The following is a 22,203-nucleotide window of genomic DNA, read 5'->3' as shown; positions in this document are numbered from 1 at the left end:
CCTGTGTCTAACATGAGCTCAGGGTAAAGGCACCTGCCACCTCTTATCAGCTTTTTTTTGGAATGGAAACCGGAATAGCAAATTCAAGTTACAAACAGGGATACTTTATCTAAATTCAATGAGTGCAAAAAATACCTGGCCCTAGGCTGGGGAAAGGCTCCTGTCATTCCTGGCCTGGGTTCTGCTTAGATATACTCTTTGATATAAAATATGGATGAACAGGATATCACTGCACATGCTGATTGCTTCTCTAAGCTAGAATTAGCTGGCTGCTCATCTTTTTTTCAAGTGCTCAGGACTTTATTCCGGGCACTAGATATCTTCTCTGGCAAAAAGTTTCTTCCCAGTTTATAACTGTTTTTTCCTGTTGGCTTAGGACCAGTTCTTTAGGAAACCAGCAGCACTGAGGATCTGCTGTTTATAAATGAACATAATCAGTTCATCTCCTAACCCCACTAACAGCAGGACCAACTTGTTGGAAGCCAGAGGTGTGGTTTTACTTGCCATCATCTTCTTTGGTCTCCTACAGCATCGCAATTATTCTTGAAAAAAAAATCTTGCCTATCAGTTTATTAAAAGTCTTTCTAAGTGGGCTAGTCATCTTCACAGCCTGTGCTCTTTCTACTACCAATTTAGATGAAGTTGACAAAATGTGCTGATAGTCTTTCTATGTATCTATCGTCTCCCACATTTCACATCAGTGGCAGGCATTGCCAGGATAAAGCCCTGCTGGATCATAAAATGCTAAATAAATTATAGCTGGAAGGAATAGAGATGGTGTTGATTGATGCTAATTCCCTGAAGTCAATTTAATAGTATATTCTAAGGCTGTGTTAGTGACAGTAGCTTGAAAGAAATGTGTGTTTCTGGAGGAAAAAAGAAAGAGAGTGAAAGATTACATATTACATCTCTAGTGAGCGAAGAGGACTCTTCTGGAAGTACAGGCCAATTGTGATAACAAAATTGTCAAAAGATCCTATGATGTTGGTGATCCCACACACCTGTGGTACTGTTCCATGAGCATAAGGGATACAGTTAGTACAAGTCAATACACAAATCAGTCTTTCTCCATCCCTCTTTTCATTTTCTCTTCACAAGAGTCATTGTCTTCTTATCTCAATTAATTCCACATTCCCTCCTGTACAGACAAAAGTACATGGGTTTGAGTTCTGTAGCTGCTATACTATTTCCAAAAAGCAATTTTCTTTATTTAGTAATAAAACTAATTATAAAAACAGATGACAGAAACCTTCTGTCGGGACTTGGACTAAATAGACCAATACTTGTATATGCTTCCTCCCCCCCCCCCCCCCTTTTTTTAAAAAAAATTGTGGTAAACCCTGTCTTTGCCATTCTCTATTTATGTTTTAAACAGGTGATAGGTAACTGGCATCATAAATTAGATCTAAGAGAAGATAGGAAGTTCTTCAATCTTTTTTGTAGGCACTGGATTTGTATAGAGAAGACCTAGAACTTATTTGGAAATTTGCTGCTTGCTTCTTGATGACCTTGGTCTAGACATTTCATTCTTCAGTGCCTTGTTTTCCACATTCATAGATGACACCAGCTTTTTGAAGGACTTTGAGCTGTGAAATGCCTGCTACAGAACACCTTTTCAGGCTTATTCTTACTTCTTTCTTCCTCTTCCTTTATGGTGAATTGGAAGATAAACACAAATAACCAAGGCACTTACAAGGAAGGCACAGGTCAAAAGTACCCACATTCCACAAATATATATATTATTTTCAGCTTTTTCTATTCCCAGCTGGTCAAGGTGGTAGATCCAGAGGGTGTCCTGAGAGACAGAGACCAAGCATGGAGATGAAGAAAATGATCGAAAACCTCAGGTATCAGAAATGCATACCGGTGGCCAAGAGATAAGACACACGTTGAGAAGGAAAGAGCTGTCATCATGCAACAGAGAAGATTTTGGAAGTGAACAAGTGTCCATTGTCACTTTACATCTTCCTTAGGCTGCTCATACTTGTGGAAGGTGTCCTACTAAGAGGGATAGACAGAGTAGAATAATCCCATGGCTTCGGAAAAAAGTGGAAAGTAGTTTCCAGAACTCCAGTAGTTTCCAGTCTCACAATGTCATATTTGTCTACAGCAATTAGGAAGAGGCTGAACTGCATTATGAGTCTCTTGGGAAGAAGGATCACCCTGCCAGCCACTAACAATGGGAAATTAATATCTATTCAGAGAGAAAGAAAGGACTGAAGATGTCTGACAGCCTGTGTGCTCGTGTGAGGTGGAGTCACATTCCCAGCTTAGGCAGCAAGGATTCATTTATTTGACTGCAAAACTAATGGATCTATTCAGTCTGACCTGTGTAGTTGCTACAGGCGTTAACATGTGTAGATTTAAAAGGCTGGGCCTATCACCTATTTGGCAATATTTTTTTACCTGGAAAATGAGTTTGAGAAGAGTTAGTGAGAAATGGAGATCTTCAGCACAAAATGACTGTAAGCATAAAAAGATGAAACCTAAGGTCCTCTTAGAAATATGTGTTTTTTTCAACTGCTATTTTTATAAATGACTTGCTTCTGTGGCGTTTATGGTCATTTCCTTCCTTAGAAATGTTGTTTCGTGGTTGTTTCAGTCCACAAAGCACAGACCTTCTCTGGCTTCTGCCTTAACTAACCAACCAGTATAAATTTCTCTTGAAATTCACAGCTGTCTTCACTGAATGTGAGCAAATGAGCCTGTCAGGTTGAGCTGACTCTAAACTTTTCTTGTCTTTGGGATGCAAATCCTTTTAAGTATATTTAGGTCATCTCTATTTGATTTTCATGGGACATACAGTTGCGGGGGGAAGCAAGTTATTCTTCATAAAGGAAAGAAAATGAAAAAGGCTTTAAGTGACTTTGTTCAAAGTCACTGCCAGAGTCCTCATGTTCCATGGAGGAACCTAAACATGCCGGGCTTCTGCTTTCCTTAGGTTTAGGTCAGAAATAGGCTTTTTCTCCATTGCCTTTGTCTTTCATTTATGATTTAAACCATATTGAGGGGTGACTGGGAGCTGTCATGGGAGACTCGGGTGCAAACTAGTGACCATTTTATATCCAAAGCCAAAGCGTTGGGCTTGCCCTGGTAGTTAGATGCTTTTAATGACTGACTTAAATTGTTCATCAAATTTCTCACCACTTATCTTCGTGGCCTGGACACTCAGCAAGCCACTTCCTTTAAAATAACATTCCCTTGACACAAAGTCTCAGAGCACCACTTAAAATTTTCCAGCTTATACTTAATTAATCTTTGGATTTCCAGCTGGAGATGCTTAGGTATATATTATGGCCAGCAGACTGGAAAGCCCCAGATATTCAAGAGCTGGATAAATACCTCTTAATAACATAGAACATAAAGTATTTGCTATACCTCTTAGTCCTCCTTCAGCTCATAGGCAGAGGAAGAAACAGGATAAAAATCAGTGCAGTGCTCAGATAGTGCAGTGTTTTAGATCTGATCATCCTTAACACAAATCCCTCTTTACTGCTGGTTTATATAATAATTTCTTCCAATTTTATGGCTGAGTCACAGCCCCCAGCCTGCCTTAATGTAAATGAAACATCAGGCATTAATGTGATGTAACAGTTTTCATCTTGGGAGATGATAAAATATATAATGCACTGTGTGCTATTGGATGATGCTGGATTTGTAGAGAAGGGAACCAAAGCCCCAGAGGCTGGGTCTGTGCTGGAAAGCCTGGCAAGGCTGGTGGAGCTGGTGTCCAGCATCTACTAAACTGCAGAGAGTAAGCGTCCAGTCACGTCCCTGATGTCTGACAGCATGCAGTATTCCCTGTGCACCTGAAAGGTCCTGAACTGGCACTGAGGGAGAAGAAAGCAATTTACTTCCTTAACTGGGGCTGACACTTTGAAGAACCAGAGCTTTCGGTTTGGCAGCAGGCTTGAGGGAGACGGGTTGGCAGACGAAGGGGTATGTGGGAGTAAGGGTTTATGAAGTGAGTGCAATGATTTATCTACTGGTACCACTGGTTGTCAGAGGGCTGTCACATCCCATATCCACCTCCGATGCTGCCTGTGTATTTTTGTATTAGATGCAGATAGCATGCATTTTAGACAGAGTAGAGGTTTACATTCTGGCCTCTTGAAGGACTTTGCATGATACAAGTGTACTTATACCGTGTCTGTCAAATTGTTGCTTTTTAGTTACAAAAGACATAATTTAGGGTGTTTCTGGAGAATTAGGTCTCCTGAGCTCTTTGCACCTGTGTTTCTGTGATCAAGTTTTCAAGATGGAGGAGGAGAAATGGGTGCGATTTTCATTACCAGTTACGTTTATTATTATGCAACTATTATTAGGTAGCAGTTCTTCTCAATTGTAGATACCATTAAAAATCTAGCTTTAAGCTTTAAAAGTAAAATTAAAGAACTAACTGCAACTGAAAGCCTTAAAAATTCAGAAGCTTTCTGAAATACATTGCTTAATTCCAGTGAGGTTCATATGGGGGATACAGTTGGATTGAGATCATATAAAGGATTTCTTAACATGGTTGGGATGACTTGCATATGGATTGCTGTTTGTGAGCAACCAGAGCGTGTTAGAGCATTCTTGGGAAACTCAGACAAGCATAAAGGAAAGTGAAAACTACCGGTGACAATTCGAAACAGATATAAAAAAGTTCTTTAATTGAACAGTCCTGTGATGGCATCACAGTGCAAAATTTGAGGACTCTGCTTAGTCTTTTCCCACATCTTAATGGAAAAAAAAGAGTTATAAAGCTTATTATTTAAGATGACAGCCTGTATATTCCCCTGCTTAACCAGTGCTTACAAATTGGAACAAATCTTCTCCAGTTAAAGACCCTGACAGTGTTAAGAACGGGAGTTTTATGAGTAGTGACAGCAGAATTTGACTTCACTGTTAGATCTGCCTCTACTGTGCCATGTGTTTAGTCTTGCCCAGTTTAATACAGCAAACTCTTCCCTGATTTCAGGATTGCATTTTTTAGCTCTTAGCCAACACAAACACTGTGGTTTATATTTTATGTTTTCATTTTGAGTACTGATGTGACAGAGGTTTCAATTGGATACCATTTGCTGTGATCAGAAGCATGCTTTCAAATATTTTTAAATATTTTATAAACTAGCACTCGAAAGGAAGCAGAACCTAGAAGAAAAATAACTGCTACTTCAGCTTCTTTTCTGTGACTGCTGATGAATTAATGATTATTTTTTACATCCCTTATACCAATAGCAGGCATGAAAGGCTCTAACATTCAGGATACCCAAAAACATTAGCAGAGGGAGGCCAAAGTGGAGTCCTATATTAGTTGTGATGAGCCAGGGCCACTTGCTGGGAGAGGGGTAGTTGTGGGTCATCTGTAAGGGCAGGGAGAAAATGATCTCCTGGGAGCATCCCAGCTCACCTGCAGTCAGGGAGAGCAAGGGACCACTGTCCCAGGGGTGCTCTTTTCCCTACTTGTTGCATTTGGACGGATTAAATGGTCAAACCTGAATGTATGTATGTGTGTGTATAGACAGATGGGGTAGAGGAGAGGGGGAGAAAGGGAGAAATTAAACACATGGTTTATATATTTGGATTTCTATAAAGGTAGAGAAATCAAAGGCTTTTGATTTTGGAATGACAAACTGACTTTAATAGATAAAAAAATAAATGCAGCTGTTCCTCCTAAGCAGGAAAGGGACAGAAAGGTGTGTAAGAGCCCAGTCCACGATAAGCTGTTGATTAACCAGACCAGCTGTTATTTAATCCAAGTTTCTTTTAATTGAGGTGTGGGTTTTTTTAATTGAGGGTTTTCTTTTAATTGAGGTTTTTGGGGGTTTGGGTTTGCCCTGAAAATCAAATGGTTTGGCTTGTTTAAATCAAATGTACTATTTTCCTCATCTTTTTACTTTTAATAGAGTTTCCATTTGACATTGGTTTGGTTTTGTTCAGCTTCAATGTTTCAGAAGGCAAAGCAGTCTGGAGTTAAGTGGTGTGCAGAGCCTGGTTGATCTTCTTCTAACCTCTAAAGCTACCTTCAATGACTATCACATTGGCAGGATAAAGAAAGGTACAGTGCTCCATGGAACCAGTCTTCCTTCTCTATGTGTTGTGCCCTGAAATAATTTCTCTGGTTTTAAGTGGATGCTGAAACAGCAGTTTAAAAATTCTTTGCTTTGATCTGGAATACCTGATTAAAAAGCATGGATTTTTCTGGAGTCCTTCTTTCTATGTTCCTAATATTTTTATTTCATTTACCAGTCAGAATGCCTCTACTTTATTTATCTTTTGTAGTGCATATGTAATAAATATTAGGCCACAGACTAAGACAGAATCTTGAAGTGATTTGGGTAAAAAGAAAAAGAATAGAACAAAGGAAGAGTGGAGGAAAAAACCAATAACATGAGATCAAATGTTATTTATGCTTGTACAGTGTTTATACATATATTTATGAACAAACATCAGCTATAACCCAGCTGTAACTTTGCCCTGTTCTTAGCCAGTTACAAAAGCATCTGTAGTCTGTTCATTGTCAGCTATTTAAGCAGACTCCCGAGATAAGAACGATGACATTTTCAAAAATTTGTTTCCTGTTTTTTAGTGAAGGCTGGTGTCTATCCAATATGTTGCCATAGTCCCTACTGACTCTCAAAGAACAATAATCTGTTCTCCTTATTCCAAGCTGCCCACCCATACAAATGTTACATATGAGACTTGTGTAAAATATGGGCTTATCCTAGCATCCATATAGCTGTACATCAGGAGTCTGTCTGGACCTATAAACTGTGTGTTTATGTGTGTGCAACGTGCTTGCTAGGGCCATGCTGAGTATGGGGCTGGGCAGAAAAGGAGTAGGGAACAACTGATCGTACTGAGCCAGGAGAGGAGGAAGCAGTTCAGGCTGTGCTCATGACCTGAATACCTCTGAAAGTTCAAAGTTGTCACTCTTTCCTCTTTAAACATTACCCTCACATTTCTCTGTAAGTTGTCTCCTAACAGTGAGTATGATATCCATCAGCATTAGCAGTGAGCCAGGGCACTAAAGGTGTTGTCATTTCTTTTTAACATCACATTATTTTGAATGAGTGGTGCTGGATCTTGTAATATCCGTCCTAGATGCGGAGCAGATAAACGGTGCAGTGATTTCCTCACTCACTTACTAATTGGCCTGGGACAGTGGCATTGACATTCCGGTTGCTGACACATGCAGACTGGAAATTAATACACTGAGATTGGTAGCTATGACAGCATATAAAAGTCAGACCATCCAAGCTCTGTTAAATCACTTAATAGAAGTTGAGTGAAAGTATCTAAGAATCATAGAATAGTTTGGGTTGGAAGGGACATTAAGGATCATCTGGAAGAGGTTGCCCAGAGAAGTTGTGGCTGCCCCCTCCTTGGAAGTGTTTGAGGCCAGTTTAGATGGGGCTCTGAGCAACCTGGTGTAGTGGAAGGTGTCCCGTGGCAGGGGTGTTGGAACCAGATGATCTTATAAGGTCCCTTCCAACCCAAACCATTCTGTGATTCTATGATTCTATGATCTAGTTCTAACCCCCTGCATGGGCAGGGACACCTTCCACTGGATCAGCATGAGAAAACCTTGGATTACCTTGTTTAAATTTGTTACTCAATGAAAACATAAATGTTAAAAACCCATGAAGTTATTAACTAAATTAACCAGAATTATTTTAAAGGTAAAATTTACTCAGCTAGATCATCAGCCAATGCAGTCTCCATTTAAATTCATGGAGCTATGCCATCGTACACAGCTTGCGCTCTAGTTCATGATACTGATAAAATTATATATCTTTTTTAAGCATACTGCATTTCGACCATAAGATTTTTTTTGTTGCAGTTACATATACATTTGTCCTATGACTTAAGAACAATAAACCCACATTTTTAATGTATATATAAAAGTTCACATGATAACTTACCATTCTGTAAAGTTTATCCTCCAGATCCTGATTAATTCTTTGTAAGGCTAGGTAATTGTTTTGTATCCTAAAACAAAGATGATACCATGCAATTGAATACATTGGTTTTTGTGTTGTTTTTTTACGTGTAATTTACACATCAGTACAAAACCTTGCCTTGCACTACTTGAAATCTATTTTCTTATCACTCCTGTTGCTGGTCAGTGCTTGCCTTTGAAATGTAATTACCACCTACTTCCTCAGCAAAACTTCTTTAACATGGTTGCTTACTGTATTTAGTGGCAAATTCTGTCGGGAAGTGAAAATATGTTTGCCATTCTGCACTTGTGTGCAGACATGCATCGCGGCATGGGAACTTGCAAAAAAAGATTTTAGCTTTACATCAGGCTCAGGAATTCTATGTCAGAGAGGATGCTTGAGTTGTATTCTTAGAAGTACAGAAAAAGGTTTATGGAGCTCTCAATAAAGAGAATTGCAGCAGAAACTTAATGACTGTAACAGCAGCAACACATGGGCATCACCACATGACTTAGAAGAGAATATTCCTTCTCTTGACAAATGTTCAAGGAATTGCCTGTTCTCAAGAGCTAAATACACCTTTTTTCTTCAGGACATGCATTTAGATAGCTTAGCCTGGAAAAGGTGGGTATTTATTTTTATCAGCAGAGGGATTGAATGGACTCGCAAAATGAGACTTCCCTGCTTATTCCAGGGCAATACACCAAAGAAAAGTTTCAGTCTGTACATCTTTAGGCTGCTTAGATGGTAACCTTGGTATTGTAATGAACATGCTGTGCAGCCTGTGGGAAAAACATCACTATTTTGGTAATATATTTGTACTGGGAATCTTAGGACAATAGGGCGAAATATTTTCAGTGGTGAGTTGATTTTAGGTAGTGGGCAAGTGTGTTCGCTGTAAGAGTGAAGTCAGATGTAATACACATTCATTCGACAGAAAGCCATTTCCTCTGAGAAGCCTGATCTGGATATAATGTCTATGATGATCAGGAAGGTTCTGGGGTTAAAGAAGTCTCTGGCTTATTGTATGGTTAGGAGTGGCTGTTGAAATCAAAATGAAGAGCTGCATTCAAACCATGCCACGGCTGTGAATCGAGGGGTTCAGCCCACCCCTTCCTGGCAGTGAAATGACTCTCCCTGCTTCTGTTGCCATAGAGATTTTCTTTCCAGTTAAATGATCAAAATTCTCCATTTGAGGGGCAAGCCAGCAGCTTGCGGTGCCCCTCATGAGGCATGCAGAGCTCTGGCTGGGGAGCCCAGTAATACCATAACACATGCCACACAGACCTAGGAGGAGTGGTCTGTGCCAAGGACAGCTGCTCTGTGGGCATAAATAATGACATCCCCATGGGTGAAACTCCCTGGGGTACCGAGGGTCAGCCCAGACCTAGGACAGCCATTTCAGATGTGGATTGCGAGCCTGGGGGAAGGTTCAGTGTCAGTATGTTTTGCAGAGCTGCTGAGCAGAGATTTCCTCCCAGTAAGGAGGATCTCTGGTAAACAGTGTTTGCTAAATGGGCTGAAAAATCTGTGAAACGTACTAACCTACAGCTTGGTCATTACTCACCAGTTCTCACAGTGCCGTTGTGTAAATGGTAAAGGTAACTTAAAGGATTGACTGAAGTTTATAGATCTCTGCATTGTCCATGCTCCTGTTAGATGCAACATTTGCTACTAAGCCTCTGTATAGACACTTATTTGTGCAGCTCTAGGTATACTTGGCATTTCACAGTTATTTAGCCAGAGTCAACACAACAGAGAGAAATCTTAGGGTAGCCTGTACCCAGCTTTTCATGGCAAAGGAGAAGGCACAGATGATCTTGGTAAATCAGTGGAAGCAAGGAGGCTTAAACTGGCCTTGCCTGCAAACAGCTACTCAGCAGTAACATAGTTCTGTTTCGCTGGTAAAGCTGTGTGTTGTGGTACAGGGAACAAGGACCTATAAAAATAAGGTAGGGCCTGCTGGCTGAGACCAGAGCTGCCCCAGTATCTTGTCTGTCATGGTCTTCAGTTTTTCTGTGGTAAGGCAAAATAGGACAGGTTAAACACATTTTGCACCAAGGCAGCTTGTGGCTCAAGTAGAGATGGCGTAAAACTGATGTAAACTTTTATCACCTGCTGCCTCCTAAAAGTTTGCACAGGTTCAAAAGCATCTGCGTGAATTCTTGAAAGAAAAGGGGAAAAAAAAATATTGGTTCAGGACTTTTCTGGCTCAGGCCTCTCTATACCCTAGTCTGTTCTGCAGTATAGACCTAGGTGGAGAGCTCGAGCGAGACACTGAATGTTCTCTTTCCATATCTTTAAGATCATGAATTACCAGCAGTAATTGTTACTTGGACATCTGGCTTATGATGGTGGCAATGCGTCACTGGGTTTGCTCCTCAGCTTCTGTTGACACAGTTTTTCTCTTGATATGAATGATTGGAAGATTGGTTACCATTAATATAATTGTTCTTGGCTGATGCCTCATACCATAGATGTTAGAGGGGTTTTGCATGAGCCCGTTACAGTCTGCTTCTCTGCTTGTAACTTCTTTTGTCTTTGTCCATCAAATTTTCCTCTGTTGTATGTTTAGGTGAAAGTAGTCCAGAACTCTAGTTCTCAAACACATTGTTTGCACTGAAAAAAATTGACCAGTAAAACCAAATCCAATCTAAACAAAGAAATTCACAGTAAATAGGAAGCTGAGCTTCTAAAAGTGTTTCTATTGAGAACATTATGCAAAGCTAGTCAAAATAAGCACAAACATGTACACACATACACAAGCACACACACATGCACATATACGCATAAAATCCAAATTGGAAATCCACTGTGCCAAAAGAAGTGTCAGCAAATGTGGGTGGCAAGGAGAGAAGTGGACCCAGAAATATATGGAAGAAAGTGTTAAAGGGATAAAAGAGGAACAGGGTAATCAAGTCAGTCTTTGGACAACACTGTAAAATAAAGGAGGAGTAGGGAAAATTATTCCAATTTGAAAGTGATCAGATGAGCAAATGGTAACTTAGCCCTGTTTGCAGAAAAACTACACCCAGATAGCCTGAACCTTGTAAAGTATGAAACTTTTAATGTTGTAAATCTAGCTTCTTTGTAAATAAAATGAACAGTAAGTCAGCTTCACTACCCTGTGAGACGGTTTTAAGAATAAACTCCTGTGAATCAATAACTTATTATAATTTTTGATAGCTTTTCATGTTGTTCGTGTTATTAGGTCATACTCATGTACCTCCAGGTGGCTATATGTGCATGCATTAAATGCATGTTTAGATTCTCAACTAAATTAGGTCTTGATTAAAAGTATTCTGGCCAAATTGAACGTTACATATCTGTGCTCTAACCCAGCAGACAACGCACTCCTCTCTAAAACTGCAAATCACCGCTAAAGAGGAAGTCTGCAAAAGCCTCTGTTTCTCTGCTTCCACTGAGTCTCAAGCCCTCTTAAGGCCATGAAATATATTTAAAGTAAAACACAGCCTTGGGCTGACTTTCTCTAAAGAAGACAGTTTCACCCAGACTGCAGTTTAGCTTTGAAAGGTGACTGTTAAAATAGTAACTTCTTATTCAAAAAAGCTTTTGCTTCTTTGTTATCACAATGTACACGGACTTTTGCACGAAAACAAGAGAGTTTCCCCCCTATTTTATTCCAAAAATAATAGAGCTACAGGGTTCCTGTTCAGAACACCCCTTCAGTCCATGAAATGTCTTGATTTTGGTGAAATAATTGTGTGTGGGGGCTAATCTCAGTGCTAAATATATGCTTGCATGGATTTATTTCTTTTATCTTAAAATAACTCTACTCTCTGACAAAATCTAGAATGGGGGACCTTGCCAAGTTGTTACCCAGGGTAGGGTCTAAAGCAGGAAACTCAGCATGACCTTTGGAGATCAGTTTTGGTTCCAAGATTTGTATTTGAATATTTTTAAAATTTCACTTGAAAAAGTCATGCTGATCTTGTCAGATAGGGGATCATTGTGAGCTACATGAAATCCCCAGTCTCTCTTCAGTCACTTTTCAAAGCCAAATCCATGTTTTACAGTTAATATTTCCAAACCCATTCAGCACTGCCCTGATCTTCCTCCCACTGGGCCCAAGTAAAAAGGCCACCTCTAAAGGCTTGTAGGGAAGTCAAAAACTTGACCGTCAAGCCATGTAAATGACCTCCCTGCTTGGATAAGGGAGGGGAGGCCTAGCACCAACACAGGTGATTCTGGATAAATGAAGACAATAAAGGCTTTCAGAAAGGAGTAGAAAAGAATGGCCGTTCAGCCTCTTGGAAAAATTCTACACTTAACAGTAATGGAAGTTTAATAACAGAAATATTCTCTAGTATGCCAGTGGGATCTTGTTACACAGGGCTTATTTATTAAGGGGATTGAATTTCTTTCCCTGCGTAGTGAATAAAGCAACAGACACATTATTGAAACTAATTCTGGTTCTTTCTTTTTCTCATACTGATTTTCCTCTGTGACATGTTGCTGACACGCTTTTGGATGACAGTTTTGTTTCCAACATTATCCTTCTCCGGGCTGAGAAATCTAGTTGCTCAACTTGTGGTATGCCTTGCTATTCTCAATAGAAACATTTTTGAAGCTCACCTCGTAAAATATTTTGGGCTTCCAATATGATATGTCTTCAGGGGAGTAATCACCTGCCTGAAACATAATTTTGAATATAAATTTTCTCCGTAATATGGTACAATGTTCCATTAGAATATTGGAAAGTCAATTCTGCTCATCTGATGTTTTGTACAAGTGGTAGACTTTGCCATGAGCAAAATAAGACTTTCTGGCCTAGTTTTGAAGGGTGCTTAACATATCAGTGCCCAATGAAGTTGATCAGAGGCTTCCTATGGACCAGGAAGATTCTCTGTTTTAACAGAAGTGGGATGGTCACACCCTCTGCTAAATGTGATGCAGGATTTATGGCAGCCGTGCCTGAAATAATGTTTCAGAAGAAAATTGTAGCAATGTTCCCTGTCTTTAAAGCTGAAATATACTGCAACAAAACTACATCAAGAGCAAAGTTACTTTCAATAGCTCTGCTCTAAGTGAAGCGATTGATGGGAAAAATGTTGTTGACCAGAAAACAACAAGGAGAACTTTCAGACTGATCCTGGTAGATGTGTGTAGATTTCAATATCATCATGATACCTGCTTATTTTGGCCTTGTTTTAAGAAGCCTCCCCAGTTAGGGAAACATCTAAGTTATAAAACCACACTAGGATGTTTCCTAATGCAAGGTCTCACAGCCTCATTCTGTTTAAAATTTGCATAAAATGGTTTCATTGTCTCTGTTTGTTGGTTGTTTCTGGGTTTGTTTGTTTTTTGGTGTTTTTTTTTTTTTTTTTAGTTTTTGCCTTCTGCAACGAATGAAAACTATTTCTTTGGGTATAGCCCTGGAATGATTCATTCTGAATTTAGTTTTGACTCATCCAGTGAACTAAATCAAACAGTTCAATTATCCACATCATTTTAGGAAAGTCCTCATAAGAAATGCAAATACATTCCTGCATAAATGGATAATTGTAGGTTCAGAAGTTTTGTAAACAAATGAAAAAATGGATATTAAGAATCACTGATAAATTTAAAGCTAGATTAGAGACCATTTTAATCAGTGCCAGGAATGTCAGGAATGAATGCTTATTATAATTTGTCATTAACATTAACTGGGCCCTGGATTTGCCATAGCACTGTACCACAGCTTCAAAAATTTTAAATAATAGGTTTTCAGTACATTCCATTCTACTTGGGACTAAAAAGCAAAACATTTGCTATAGCACAATGTGAAATGTCATACTATTATATGAGTTGAACACAGCCTCAGCTTTGAGTGATGGAGGGCCAAATTCCATTCTCTTGTATCAGTGCTATGGAGAGTAACAACAGAAAATATACAGCCAAACTAATTAAAAAATAATTTATCTGTATATATACACTATAAGTACATATATGTAGCATGTTTATAACCTTTGTATGTATAACACAATGTGGCACTAATCCACATGTATATTTACACACATAAACAATGTCTTATATGCACCTACATAGGTTTATTTCTATTTTCATATTTACTTTCAGTAGAGACATCTTGCATATCACAGGTAAATAACTTCATGTGGTATGTAATATATATTCAGATATATTAAATATATATATTCAATGTGAAAACACACTATGTAATCAATACATAATGAATGTTATATATTTGTGGCTATATGCTTATATTTTTACTTACATGTGTCTTTAACACAGCCACTTGTAAATTCCTAATAACTCTGCTTATTTAAAAAAGTTAGTTACTAACCTTCTCAGTTTTTCAGTTACTTTTTCAAGTTCCTCCTGAGCACGTCTTAATTCTATTTCAAGATACTGACGTGTAGAATCAAATTCCGTTTCAAGCATTTCCAGCTTATGGGTAGTGTAAGATAGACGCTTTCGTAATTCCCCCTTCTGTTCTTGCAAAGTACTAGAAAAACAAAGACCACAGCTGTAGAATTTAGCTGCTCCCAAAAAGCTTTTCATGATCCACCCTTTGACCAATTCCCTAAAGTATAGGTTGGCATTAAGCCAGAGAAGTGTGCTTAAAAATTTGTTTACTGCACATTGAAAATCTTCTGATTTAGACGGTTAACAATTTTCCCATCTGTCCTTTCTAGCACATTTGTTGCTAATATCTGATTAGTTATAATGGAATATTTTGTGAAAAGAACCTCATTAAATACAAAATACAGTCTGGAGTTTGGTTTCACACAGGACATTTCTTTTAGAGTTATCTTAACATACTATAGCTGAAGTAGCATATATCAATAGAGCGGCAACTCTAAATAAACTGTGCAAAAATATTTCCTTTTCAATGATCCAAGCTACAATACATTTTGTGGAGAAAGAAAATTTTGTGTTATTTGATTCAATTTCCACCCAATCTGTGGCCATAGAGCTGATAGAGATATCACTGTGCAGCACTTAATCCAGAGAATGATAATCAATTAATGGTATAGGAATTTTAAAGTTATGGTTCTTTCTCCATTTTCCCACTTATTTGGGAACAAAACTTCACAGACTTAGGTATGACCCCCTAATTTTTCACAGTTCTTTCACTAATAAAGAACTTAACTCCCTGCTTGTAAGCTAGCTTCAGTTACTCTCTTTGACAAAACATAGCACTAGGCACAGAATTTGGAGACAGGAAGTTTTTAGCTTTGTCGTATCCTCTTTATTTTAGAGATGACATAAGAGAGCATAAAACCAGAAGATCCAAGCAAAATTTTTATCATGAAGGCCCAAGAGCCATCTGCACCCAAATAGTCCATCTGGATTTGCAGTGATGAACCTGGGGACTCTTCCCTGGCTTTACTGGAGCTCTAGCATGTAACTTCAGGTGAGCCAGTCTGCTCCTGCTTCAATTTTTATCTGCACAGTTGAGATCTTTTATCTTTGTCTATTTAGTTTGTAAGCTCCTCAGTCTTCTAGCATGTTTGCCAGTTGCACAGAAGGATGGGGTTCCAGTCAAAGCTGGTGTCTCTGGAGGTGGCTGTAACTTGGTTCAGATACTGCAGCCTCAGTATTGAGCTGATCTCTTGGCTTCAGGCAGGAGCTCTGAGGCACTACAGAACTGGAGTCTGCATTCACCTAGAGACAAAAGCGCTACCATGTTATGTGTTGTGAATTGCCTTGCTTGTTTTCAAAAATACAATAAAAATACTTCTTCATACAAGAATGGCAGATCTTGATTCCCTTTGATGTCAAGTAAGTACTACCATCAGCTTCAGTAGGATAATGTTTTGGGTCTTTAATTAGACAAGAGAGTTGGGAACAACATGCCATTCTTCAACACTTATCTGAGCTGGCTTCAGTGTGACTGCCTTCTCCTCTGCAAGCTGCGATAGGAGCTTCAGTGAGCTAATGTAAAAGCTTTGCAATTGCGGCTTCTTGATCCATGCAGCTTAGAACTAGGAAACAGTCTAATGTTTTGCCAACATTGTGCTCTATTTCAATTACACATATTGCGTGGTTACAGTTATACTTAGATTACCACTTGTAGCTACATTCTCTTAAAATAATATATTCTAATTCAGACATTTAATGCAGCTCCAGTTAATGCAATCACTTAGTTTTTATATTTCATTTGGTGACTAAAACCCCCAGATTATCTAGGGAAATGAGAAGCTGGACCCATGCTGCTTATTTCTGCATGTCCTCATTCATGATGTTACCACATCATACTGCCTTTCACTTGCTCCTGGCCTGTGTTCTTGCTACTCATCTGCTCATCTTGGGAAAGGAGAGTGGTCAGTTTTCCTTCCTGCAGCCCAGCAACTTGGAGTGAACAGAGATTTGATCTCAAGTCGTCTGCTCCTCTACAAATCTAACCACAAGGAATTGTACAAAAAGTAGACAGGAGGTCCTCCAGCTATGGTGTTGGATAAAAACACCCACACTGCTGCTTTATGTTGGGAAAGTGCAGTTAATGCAAGTTAAGCCAGATCAGAGGAGGTTACAACACCTGGCTGCACTGGGGAGTTTTGGCCAATGGCAAAGTTTAACCTCTGGGAGGGAGGGGCTGTAGGTCTACAAATATAGTGGGAATGACAGGGATGTTTAAGTCAGTAATAGTGGGAGATTGCTTAACAAAACAGGAAAAAGAGGAAAGTCAATGGCCTTCAATAACTTTGTCGCTCAGGGTTTTTTTTTTTCCTTTCAAGTTCAATTTGAAGTACTTGTATTCTTGAATTCTTTGCTTTCAGAATGGGATTATTCATTTCGTTAAAATCAAGCCTATTCTAACGAGCCTTACCAAAACAGTCTACAAACATGCATTTTTTCACGTAACACTTTAGGTAGTAAAGCATAGCTCTAACTTCGTAAAAAATAAGAAAAAAAAAAAAGGTGGTTAAGGCATAAGTTAGGCAACTTTAAATACCAAAGTTATTCTCGTTCAGCAAACCATAATTCTGAAAAAGCTCCACTCCTTTCCACTCAAGCTGAAAGATCCTGAAATCCTCCTAAACATAGCAGACCTCCTGCTCAGAGTATACTTTGATTCATCTGATACACTCAAAATGGGCTGGCTGTTTTTAAGAGGACTTATGATTTTTAGACAGGAACAATAACACCTGGTTTATGATGGGATTATTTAAGATGTAGTAGTAGGTGCATAACAGTGAGTCACTATTAAAATACAAATTATTAGACAGAAGAGTGAAAATTTTAGAAAGAAAGAAATCATGTTCTGACAAGAATATGCTGAATGGTAGGAAACTTACAGCCAATTTTATGGGAAAAAAATAAATAAAAAGAGAGAAAGAAAGAAAAGACCCCAAGTTGGAAAATACTTAGCTATCTACTTTGATATCCTTATTGAGCCAAGCAAGTTCTGAAAAGATAGCTAACTTTAAGCAATGACACAATGAAAATCATGCTTATGATTGGCACAAATAGGGAAAGTTTCCTGAATCTGGGACTGAAACCATTGAATGGTACTAACAGCTGTAACAGAGCAGATTTCCCAGGATTCCCAGGGCAATGTCAATTTCTGCATGACTTGAGACTTATCTAGATACATTACTGGTTTAAGGTAAAGCCTCTTATTTTCTCTTTCTTATGGTTATATATGAACAAACACCTAAGAAGCAAAGACAAGGCAGGTGAAACAGTAGAAAGAACATGCAATGTGTCAAATATAGTATCTCTAATAGCAGGATCACAGCCTCAGTGTTTGTTTTATACAAATCTGAGGTATTTCATGAGCTTTTTATTTCTTTGCATTTCTCACGAATCAGATATTCTTCCTCTGAAAAACCTTCTTACTGTTAGCTTCCAGTGGTATCACATCATACCATGCCTGAATTCTTTTTCCTTATGCTCTGTGGTATACTTGTTCTAGAAGTCTTGTCCTAGAAGGCTTTTCATAAGGAATGCTTAATTTTCTTGTGGTAGTGGTAACTTAGACAAGGTTGAAAAGAGGGAAAAAACAAAGAGTCAAAATTTGGAGACATGAAGTCAAGCATTTAGCATTTTCTCTTTTCTCCAAAACAACCAAGTCCACACAATAGCTGCATTTTATTTCTGTTTGTCACATACCAGTTTATTACAAAAGTTCACCGCACAATTTTTTTTGGTATTGGTAAATCAATATATTTTATTGCATAATTTATCTTCTGTGGCTAGTTGGCCTATTATGTATATAATAAAGAATATATATATATATATTCAACAAATACTTTTTTATATATATATGTTTGGTTTTTAGTTAAAAACTAAGAAAATAATTCAATGGAAAAAGTACAGCCAGGAGAAAGGAGAGGACTTATTTGCAAATAAAAAATAGTCTTGGGTAATCTGGTAGTAGTATGTCTTAGAAAACACCAATCCTATACTCCATGGGTTTCCTGAACCTCTGACAGCTGGGAGGAATTGCAGGATGGTATCCAAAATCCTCTAGAGTAGGACCTTTTGCATAACTGTTCTCTATTTCTTCTAATGATCTCTAAAGTCCTGCTCCTGTGACAACCAGTGGTTTGCAAGTCATTACCCATTTTGCTTCATTAAATTATTTCTCTAAAAGCAAGGACAGTAAGTACAATATTAAATATTTAGACCAGTGAAAAAAAAGGTCTCAAGGGAAAGGTTATTAAAAACAGGTCTTAAGACTTTCCAAAGTGTTATATTCACCAATTAGCTCTGTTTATAATTGTTGAAAATATAATATAGATATGAAAACATATATTGGCACAGAAATTTTGTGCCCACAAATGTTGTAGTGTTGCCAGTAATTGCCAAGGTTGAATTCTGGAGTTGCTCCTTGCTGCTGACTTTGGAGGTCTCTTCCCTCCGCTGGTGCTTCTACAGAGAGATGCCAGGCCTCACTGTTGAATCCTGTTGCTGGAGCTGATCCTCAGCAGCAATTCAGAGGCCATTCAGGGTAGATATTACCAGGTGGGAGTTAGCACTACTCAGGTTCTACGTTTAGTGAAAAGAGGTCTATTTTACATGAGAAAGATGAGAAGGCTGTGGCGACAAGTTCAAGTACCACCAAATACTCCTGGTGTTTTCCTGGCGTTAAAACTTTGCCATCCCAGCTTGCACAAGAGTTCAAGTTTGCATTCCTGGTGTCACCTCTCCATCTCCAATGGAACTCTGTCCACAAAGGGTGGTGAGTGCTCAAAATCAATTTTTTTTTTTCTAGATGTTCCTGTCAGCCTGTACATTAAGCTGAGCATTGGTGCTGCTCTGCACAGCTTCAGCCCCAGGGTAGAGTGCACACGCTGACGAGCAGAAAGGAGATAGACAACATGTGCCTATCTTAGCCTGCAGCCGTCAGTCAGGATTCATCTGTAGTGCTGGCTGGAGAAGCTCCAGGTGAACATATTTCCACCAGAGCATTTCAGGCAGAGCTAAGATGTTGTGTGGTGATGGCTCTGTTCTGAGGAAGGTGTGCTAGAAAACAAGCAGGTTTTCATTGTACCTGTCCAATCTTCTGCCAGCTCATCTGCCTGGCACATGGCCTGATGACAGAGGAGAGCTGGCGTGACAAATTTGGGCTGTTCCACTGCCTGGAGGCTGGAGGTTTTCTAGAGCTTGTTACCCTTGGACAGCCCACAAAGAGGGTGCTCCCTGAGCAGTTACTCCCTGAAAATCAACATCTATGGGGCTGTGCCATTGGTGAGGTGTCCTGGAAACCCGACATCTCTACCTGGAGGGTCAAAATGCTTCAGCATTACTTTCATGTCTGGCCCAGGGCTTTGGTTTTAGATGGTTCTGTAATGTTGTTTAAAACTGGACCAAACTCACTTTATGAACCGTTGAAATTCTACCTGAATGGACTGATTACATTTCTTCACAAAACTCTAGAAGCGAGTAAAACAAAATATGATTAATGATATTAGGAGGGAAATTAGAAGTGAAAGGGATGCAAAATGAGGGCAAGATAGATTCCCATGACACATATGCTGAAAAAACATACCAAATGTTCTCATTTCCAGGTAGTGAAACAGAAATTTTAATCCAGCTGTGAAATCCTAAGTCAAACTAATTGTATTTTGTGGGTAAACATCCTGCCTTGGGAAAAGGAATGTATAAGTAGGAACTAACCTGGTCTGGGGTTTGGGGCTCTGAGTCTTGTACCTGGCTTTGCCAAATGTGCCTGGTGTTCTATGGGTCAAGTGAGTTAAGGCAAGACTGACCTGACCAGAAGAAAATTTCAATACTGCTGGTCAGCTCTGGCTCCTGTTCTTAATCAGTTGTGATGAGCAGGCACTATCAGGATGAAATTAACCTGACCTATTTTAGAAAACTACTTTTAGGTGAGGTGATGCAAATCTGGAAGTACCCATTTCCATTAATTACAAAGGGAATCTAGTCAAGTAGCTCAGACGTAGACAACTGCATTTCATCAGATAACTCCCCCTCTTCCTGACTCAGTACTGTGTGTATGAGATGAGGTAATAGTATTCACTTTCTTGTTTGCTTAGATTACATGGAAGCCCACAAAAACGAACCATTAAATACTTTTAAAGTGTTTATCCGATCTGTTTTGTGTCTGCAATGTATTACATTCTAAGAAAGGGCTTCACAGGATCAGGAATTTGGGAGCACTGAGAGAATTCTAAAAAATATATTCTGGAACAGAATTTTAAACCCATCTTTTCTTCTCCCACCCTGTGGATTTTTAACTAGGGAGAAGTCAAAAACAGTCAGCCCTGCACAGGCGCTTGCTGTGAAGGAGTCTAAAGAGCAGGAGAGGGTCTCTGGGAAGGGCCAAGGGACTGCTTGTGAGCCCAGACATGCCATGTCGACTTAGACCACTGATGACAGCCAGGAGCAGTGACATGGTGGGCAGCCAGAGAGCCTGGGGCCAGGTTTGTGCACTTGCTTTTCTGGAAGTGCTCTCCCAAGACTGTGAGGCTGCTGTGGACCTCTGCAAAGAGATGGCCTGTTTGGCTCAAGTAGAGACTTGGTTTTGTTTCTGATCTTTGAATAGAGCCTATCATCAGAGAGAGGAGGGCAGTGAGCCAGGCAGAGACAAGGCCCTGAGTGACCTCTTGCTGACATGTAGCTCACACATCACAGAGCAGCAAGCTGGGCACAGAGAGCTCTGGGGATGTTTGCAGCTAGCAGAGGTGCCAACAGGTCCTCAGTGCCACTGTGTTGCTACTTGATGGAGCTGGACTGCATTGCCAACTTGATCTTGGGGCTGCCAGGGAGTTTTGAATTCAGCAGCTCCTGCTGATCCATGGCTGCTGGTCTGGATTACCCAGGACCCTTGCATTCCAGCATAGCTCTGCTGCTGGTCACGTGGCATGGCTCTAGCATGAGTCACACCAGATCTGCATGCTGCCCAGGGTGGATACACTGCAAGAAAGGTGCCCAAACCTTGGCTTTGAGATGATAGTTGTGTCATTGAATCTGACCCCTCAACAATGTTTTTTAGATTTGTGGTTGTTGGGAAATGAAGTTCAAGCATTTTACAAGTGTTTTCTGGATTAATGAAAGATCTTTAATGAAGCAGTAATTTGATTTCCATGTTAATCAAGTTTTGATTATGCGTTACATGTTCAGGGTCACCATTTCAAAAGGGTGATGCCAATACTATCTTCCTTGTCTGCAGTTTTTGTGGCTAACCTTGCGCTTGATCCATCTGATTAGGAGGGGGATGGGATCAAATTAAAAAATCTAGATTCAGATTCTAAGAATCCAACTACAGACTTGAAATTAGTTTTATTGGGGAAATAGATTACTTTGCTGCAGCTCAGACACAGAGCCCAGTCCACAAATCCCAATGCTCTTGTGTTCTTTATCAGCAGCTCCATTTGTACCCAAACAAATGACTTGGCAAATCTGTATCCAAGTTCTATAATAGGCATTGCCTATAGATTCAGGCTCACACACACTATGTTCAGCTCACCTATTTTTATTTGAATTTTCACCGAAGTCTATCAGGTTTCTTTTCACTACAGCACATCCACCAAATTTGTCCATCGCTTTCAAAGAAGTTTGTTAAAAATTTGAAACTTTGGAGTACAAACAGTTTGCCTGTCGAATTGCATGCAGATCTTTCCTTCCTATAGATATATATGCACACATATACACACACGTATACAGATAGATAGCTTTTGGAGGTTTTTTTTTTTCAAGTATTAAACCATTCGAATTTTCTTTCCAGTACTCATTTTCAAAATAAACAACCTGAAGCTGGTTTTGGATTGTGAGAGGGAAGGCCTGTACATATGTTTTGGAACAAATGCGTAGGTGATCCAAATCTGGAGCTTAGACAGTTTCA

The 22,203-nt window shown here is 39.4% G+C and overlaps 1 protein-coding gene across 1 annotated transcript in view; it reads right to left on the bottom strand.

The window, feature by feature from the left end:
• BEGAIN (brain enriched guanylate kinase associated) overlaps positions 1-22,203 on the bottom strand; it is a 155,313-nt gene that overhangs the window by 47,675 nt on the left and 85,435 nt on the right. Inside the window, exons 4-6 of the mRNA XM_086463104.1 lie at positions 14,230-14,391; positions 12,522-12,578; positions 7,908-7,974 (exon numbers count right to left, since the gene is read on the bottom strand). Of these exons, the coding sequence (XP_086319230.1) occupies positions 7,908-7,974; positions 12,522-12,578; positions 14,230-14,391 (286 nt within the window). The remainder of the gene's footprint in view (positions 1-7,907; positions 7,975-12,521; positions 12,579-14,229; positions 14,392-22,203) is intronic.

The sequence above is a fragment of the Leptosomus discolor genome, chromosome 3 (genome assembly GCF_034619465.1).
Source record: "Leptosomus discolor isolate bLepDis1 chromosome 3, bLepDis1.hap2, whole genome shotgun sequence".
NCBI lineage: Eukaryota > Metazoa > Chordata > Aves > Leptosomiformes > Leptosomidae > Leptosomus > Leptosomus discolor.
The sequence above is the reverse complement of the archived record's forward strand: the minus strand, read 5'-3'. Positions and strand labels throughout refer to the sequence as shown.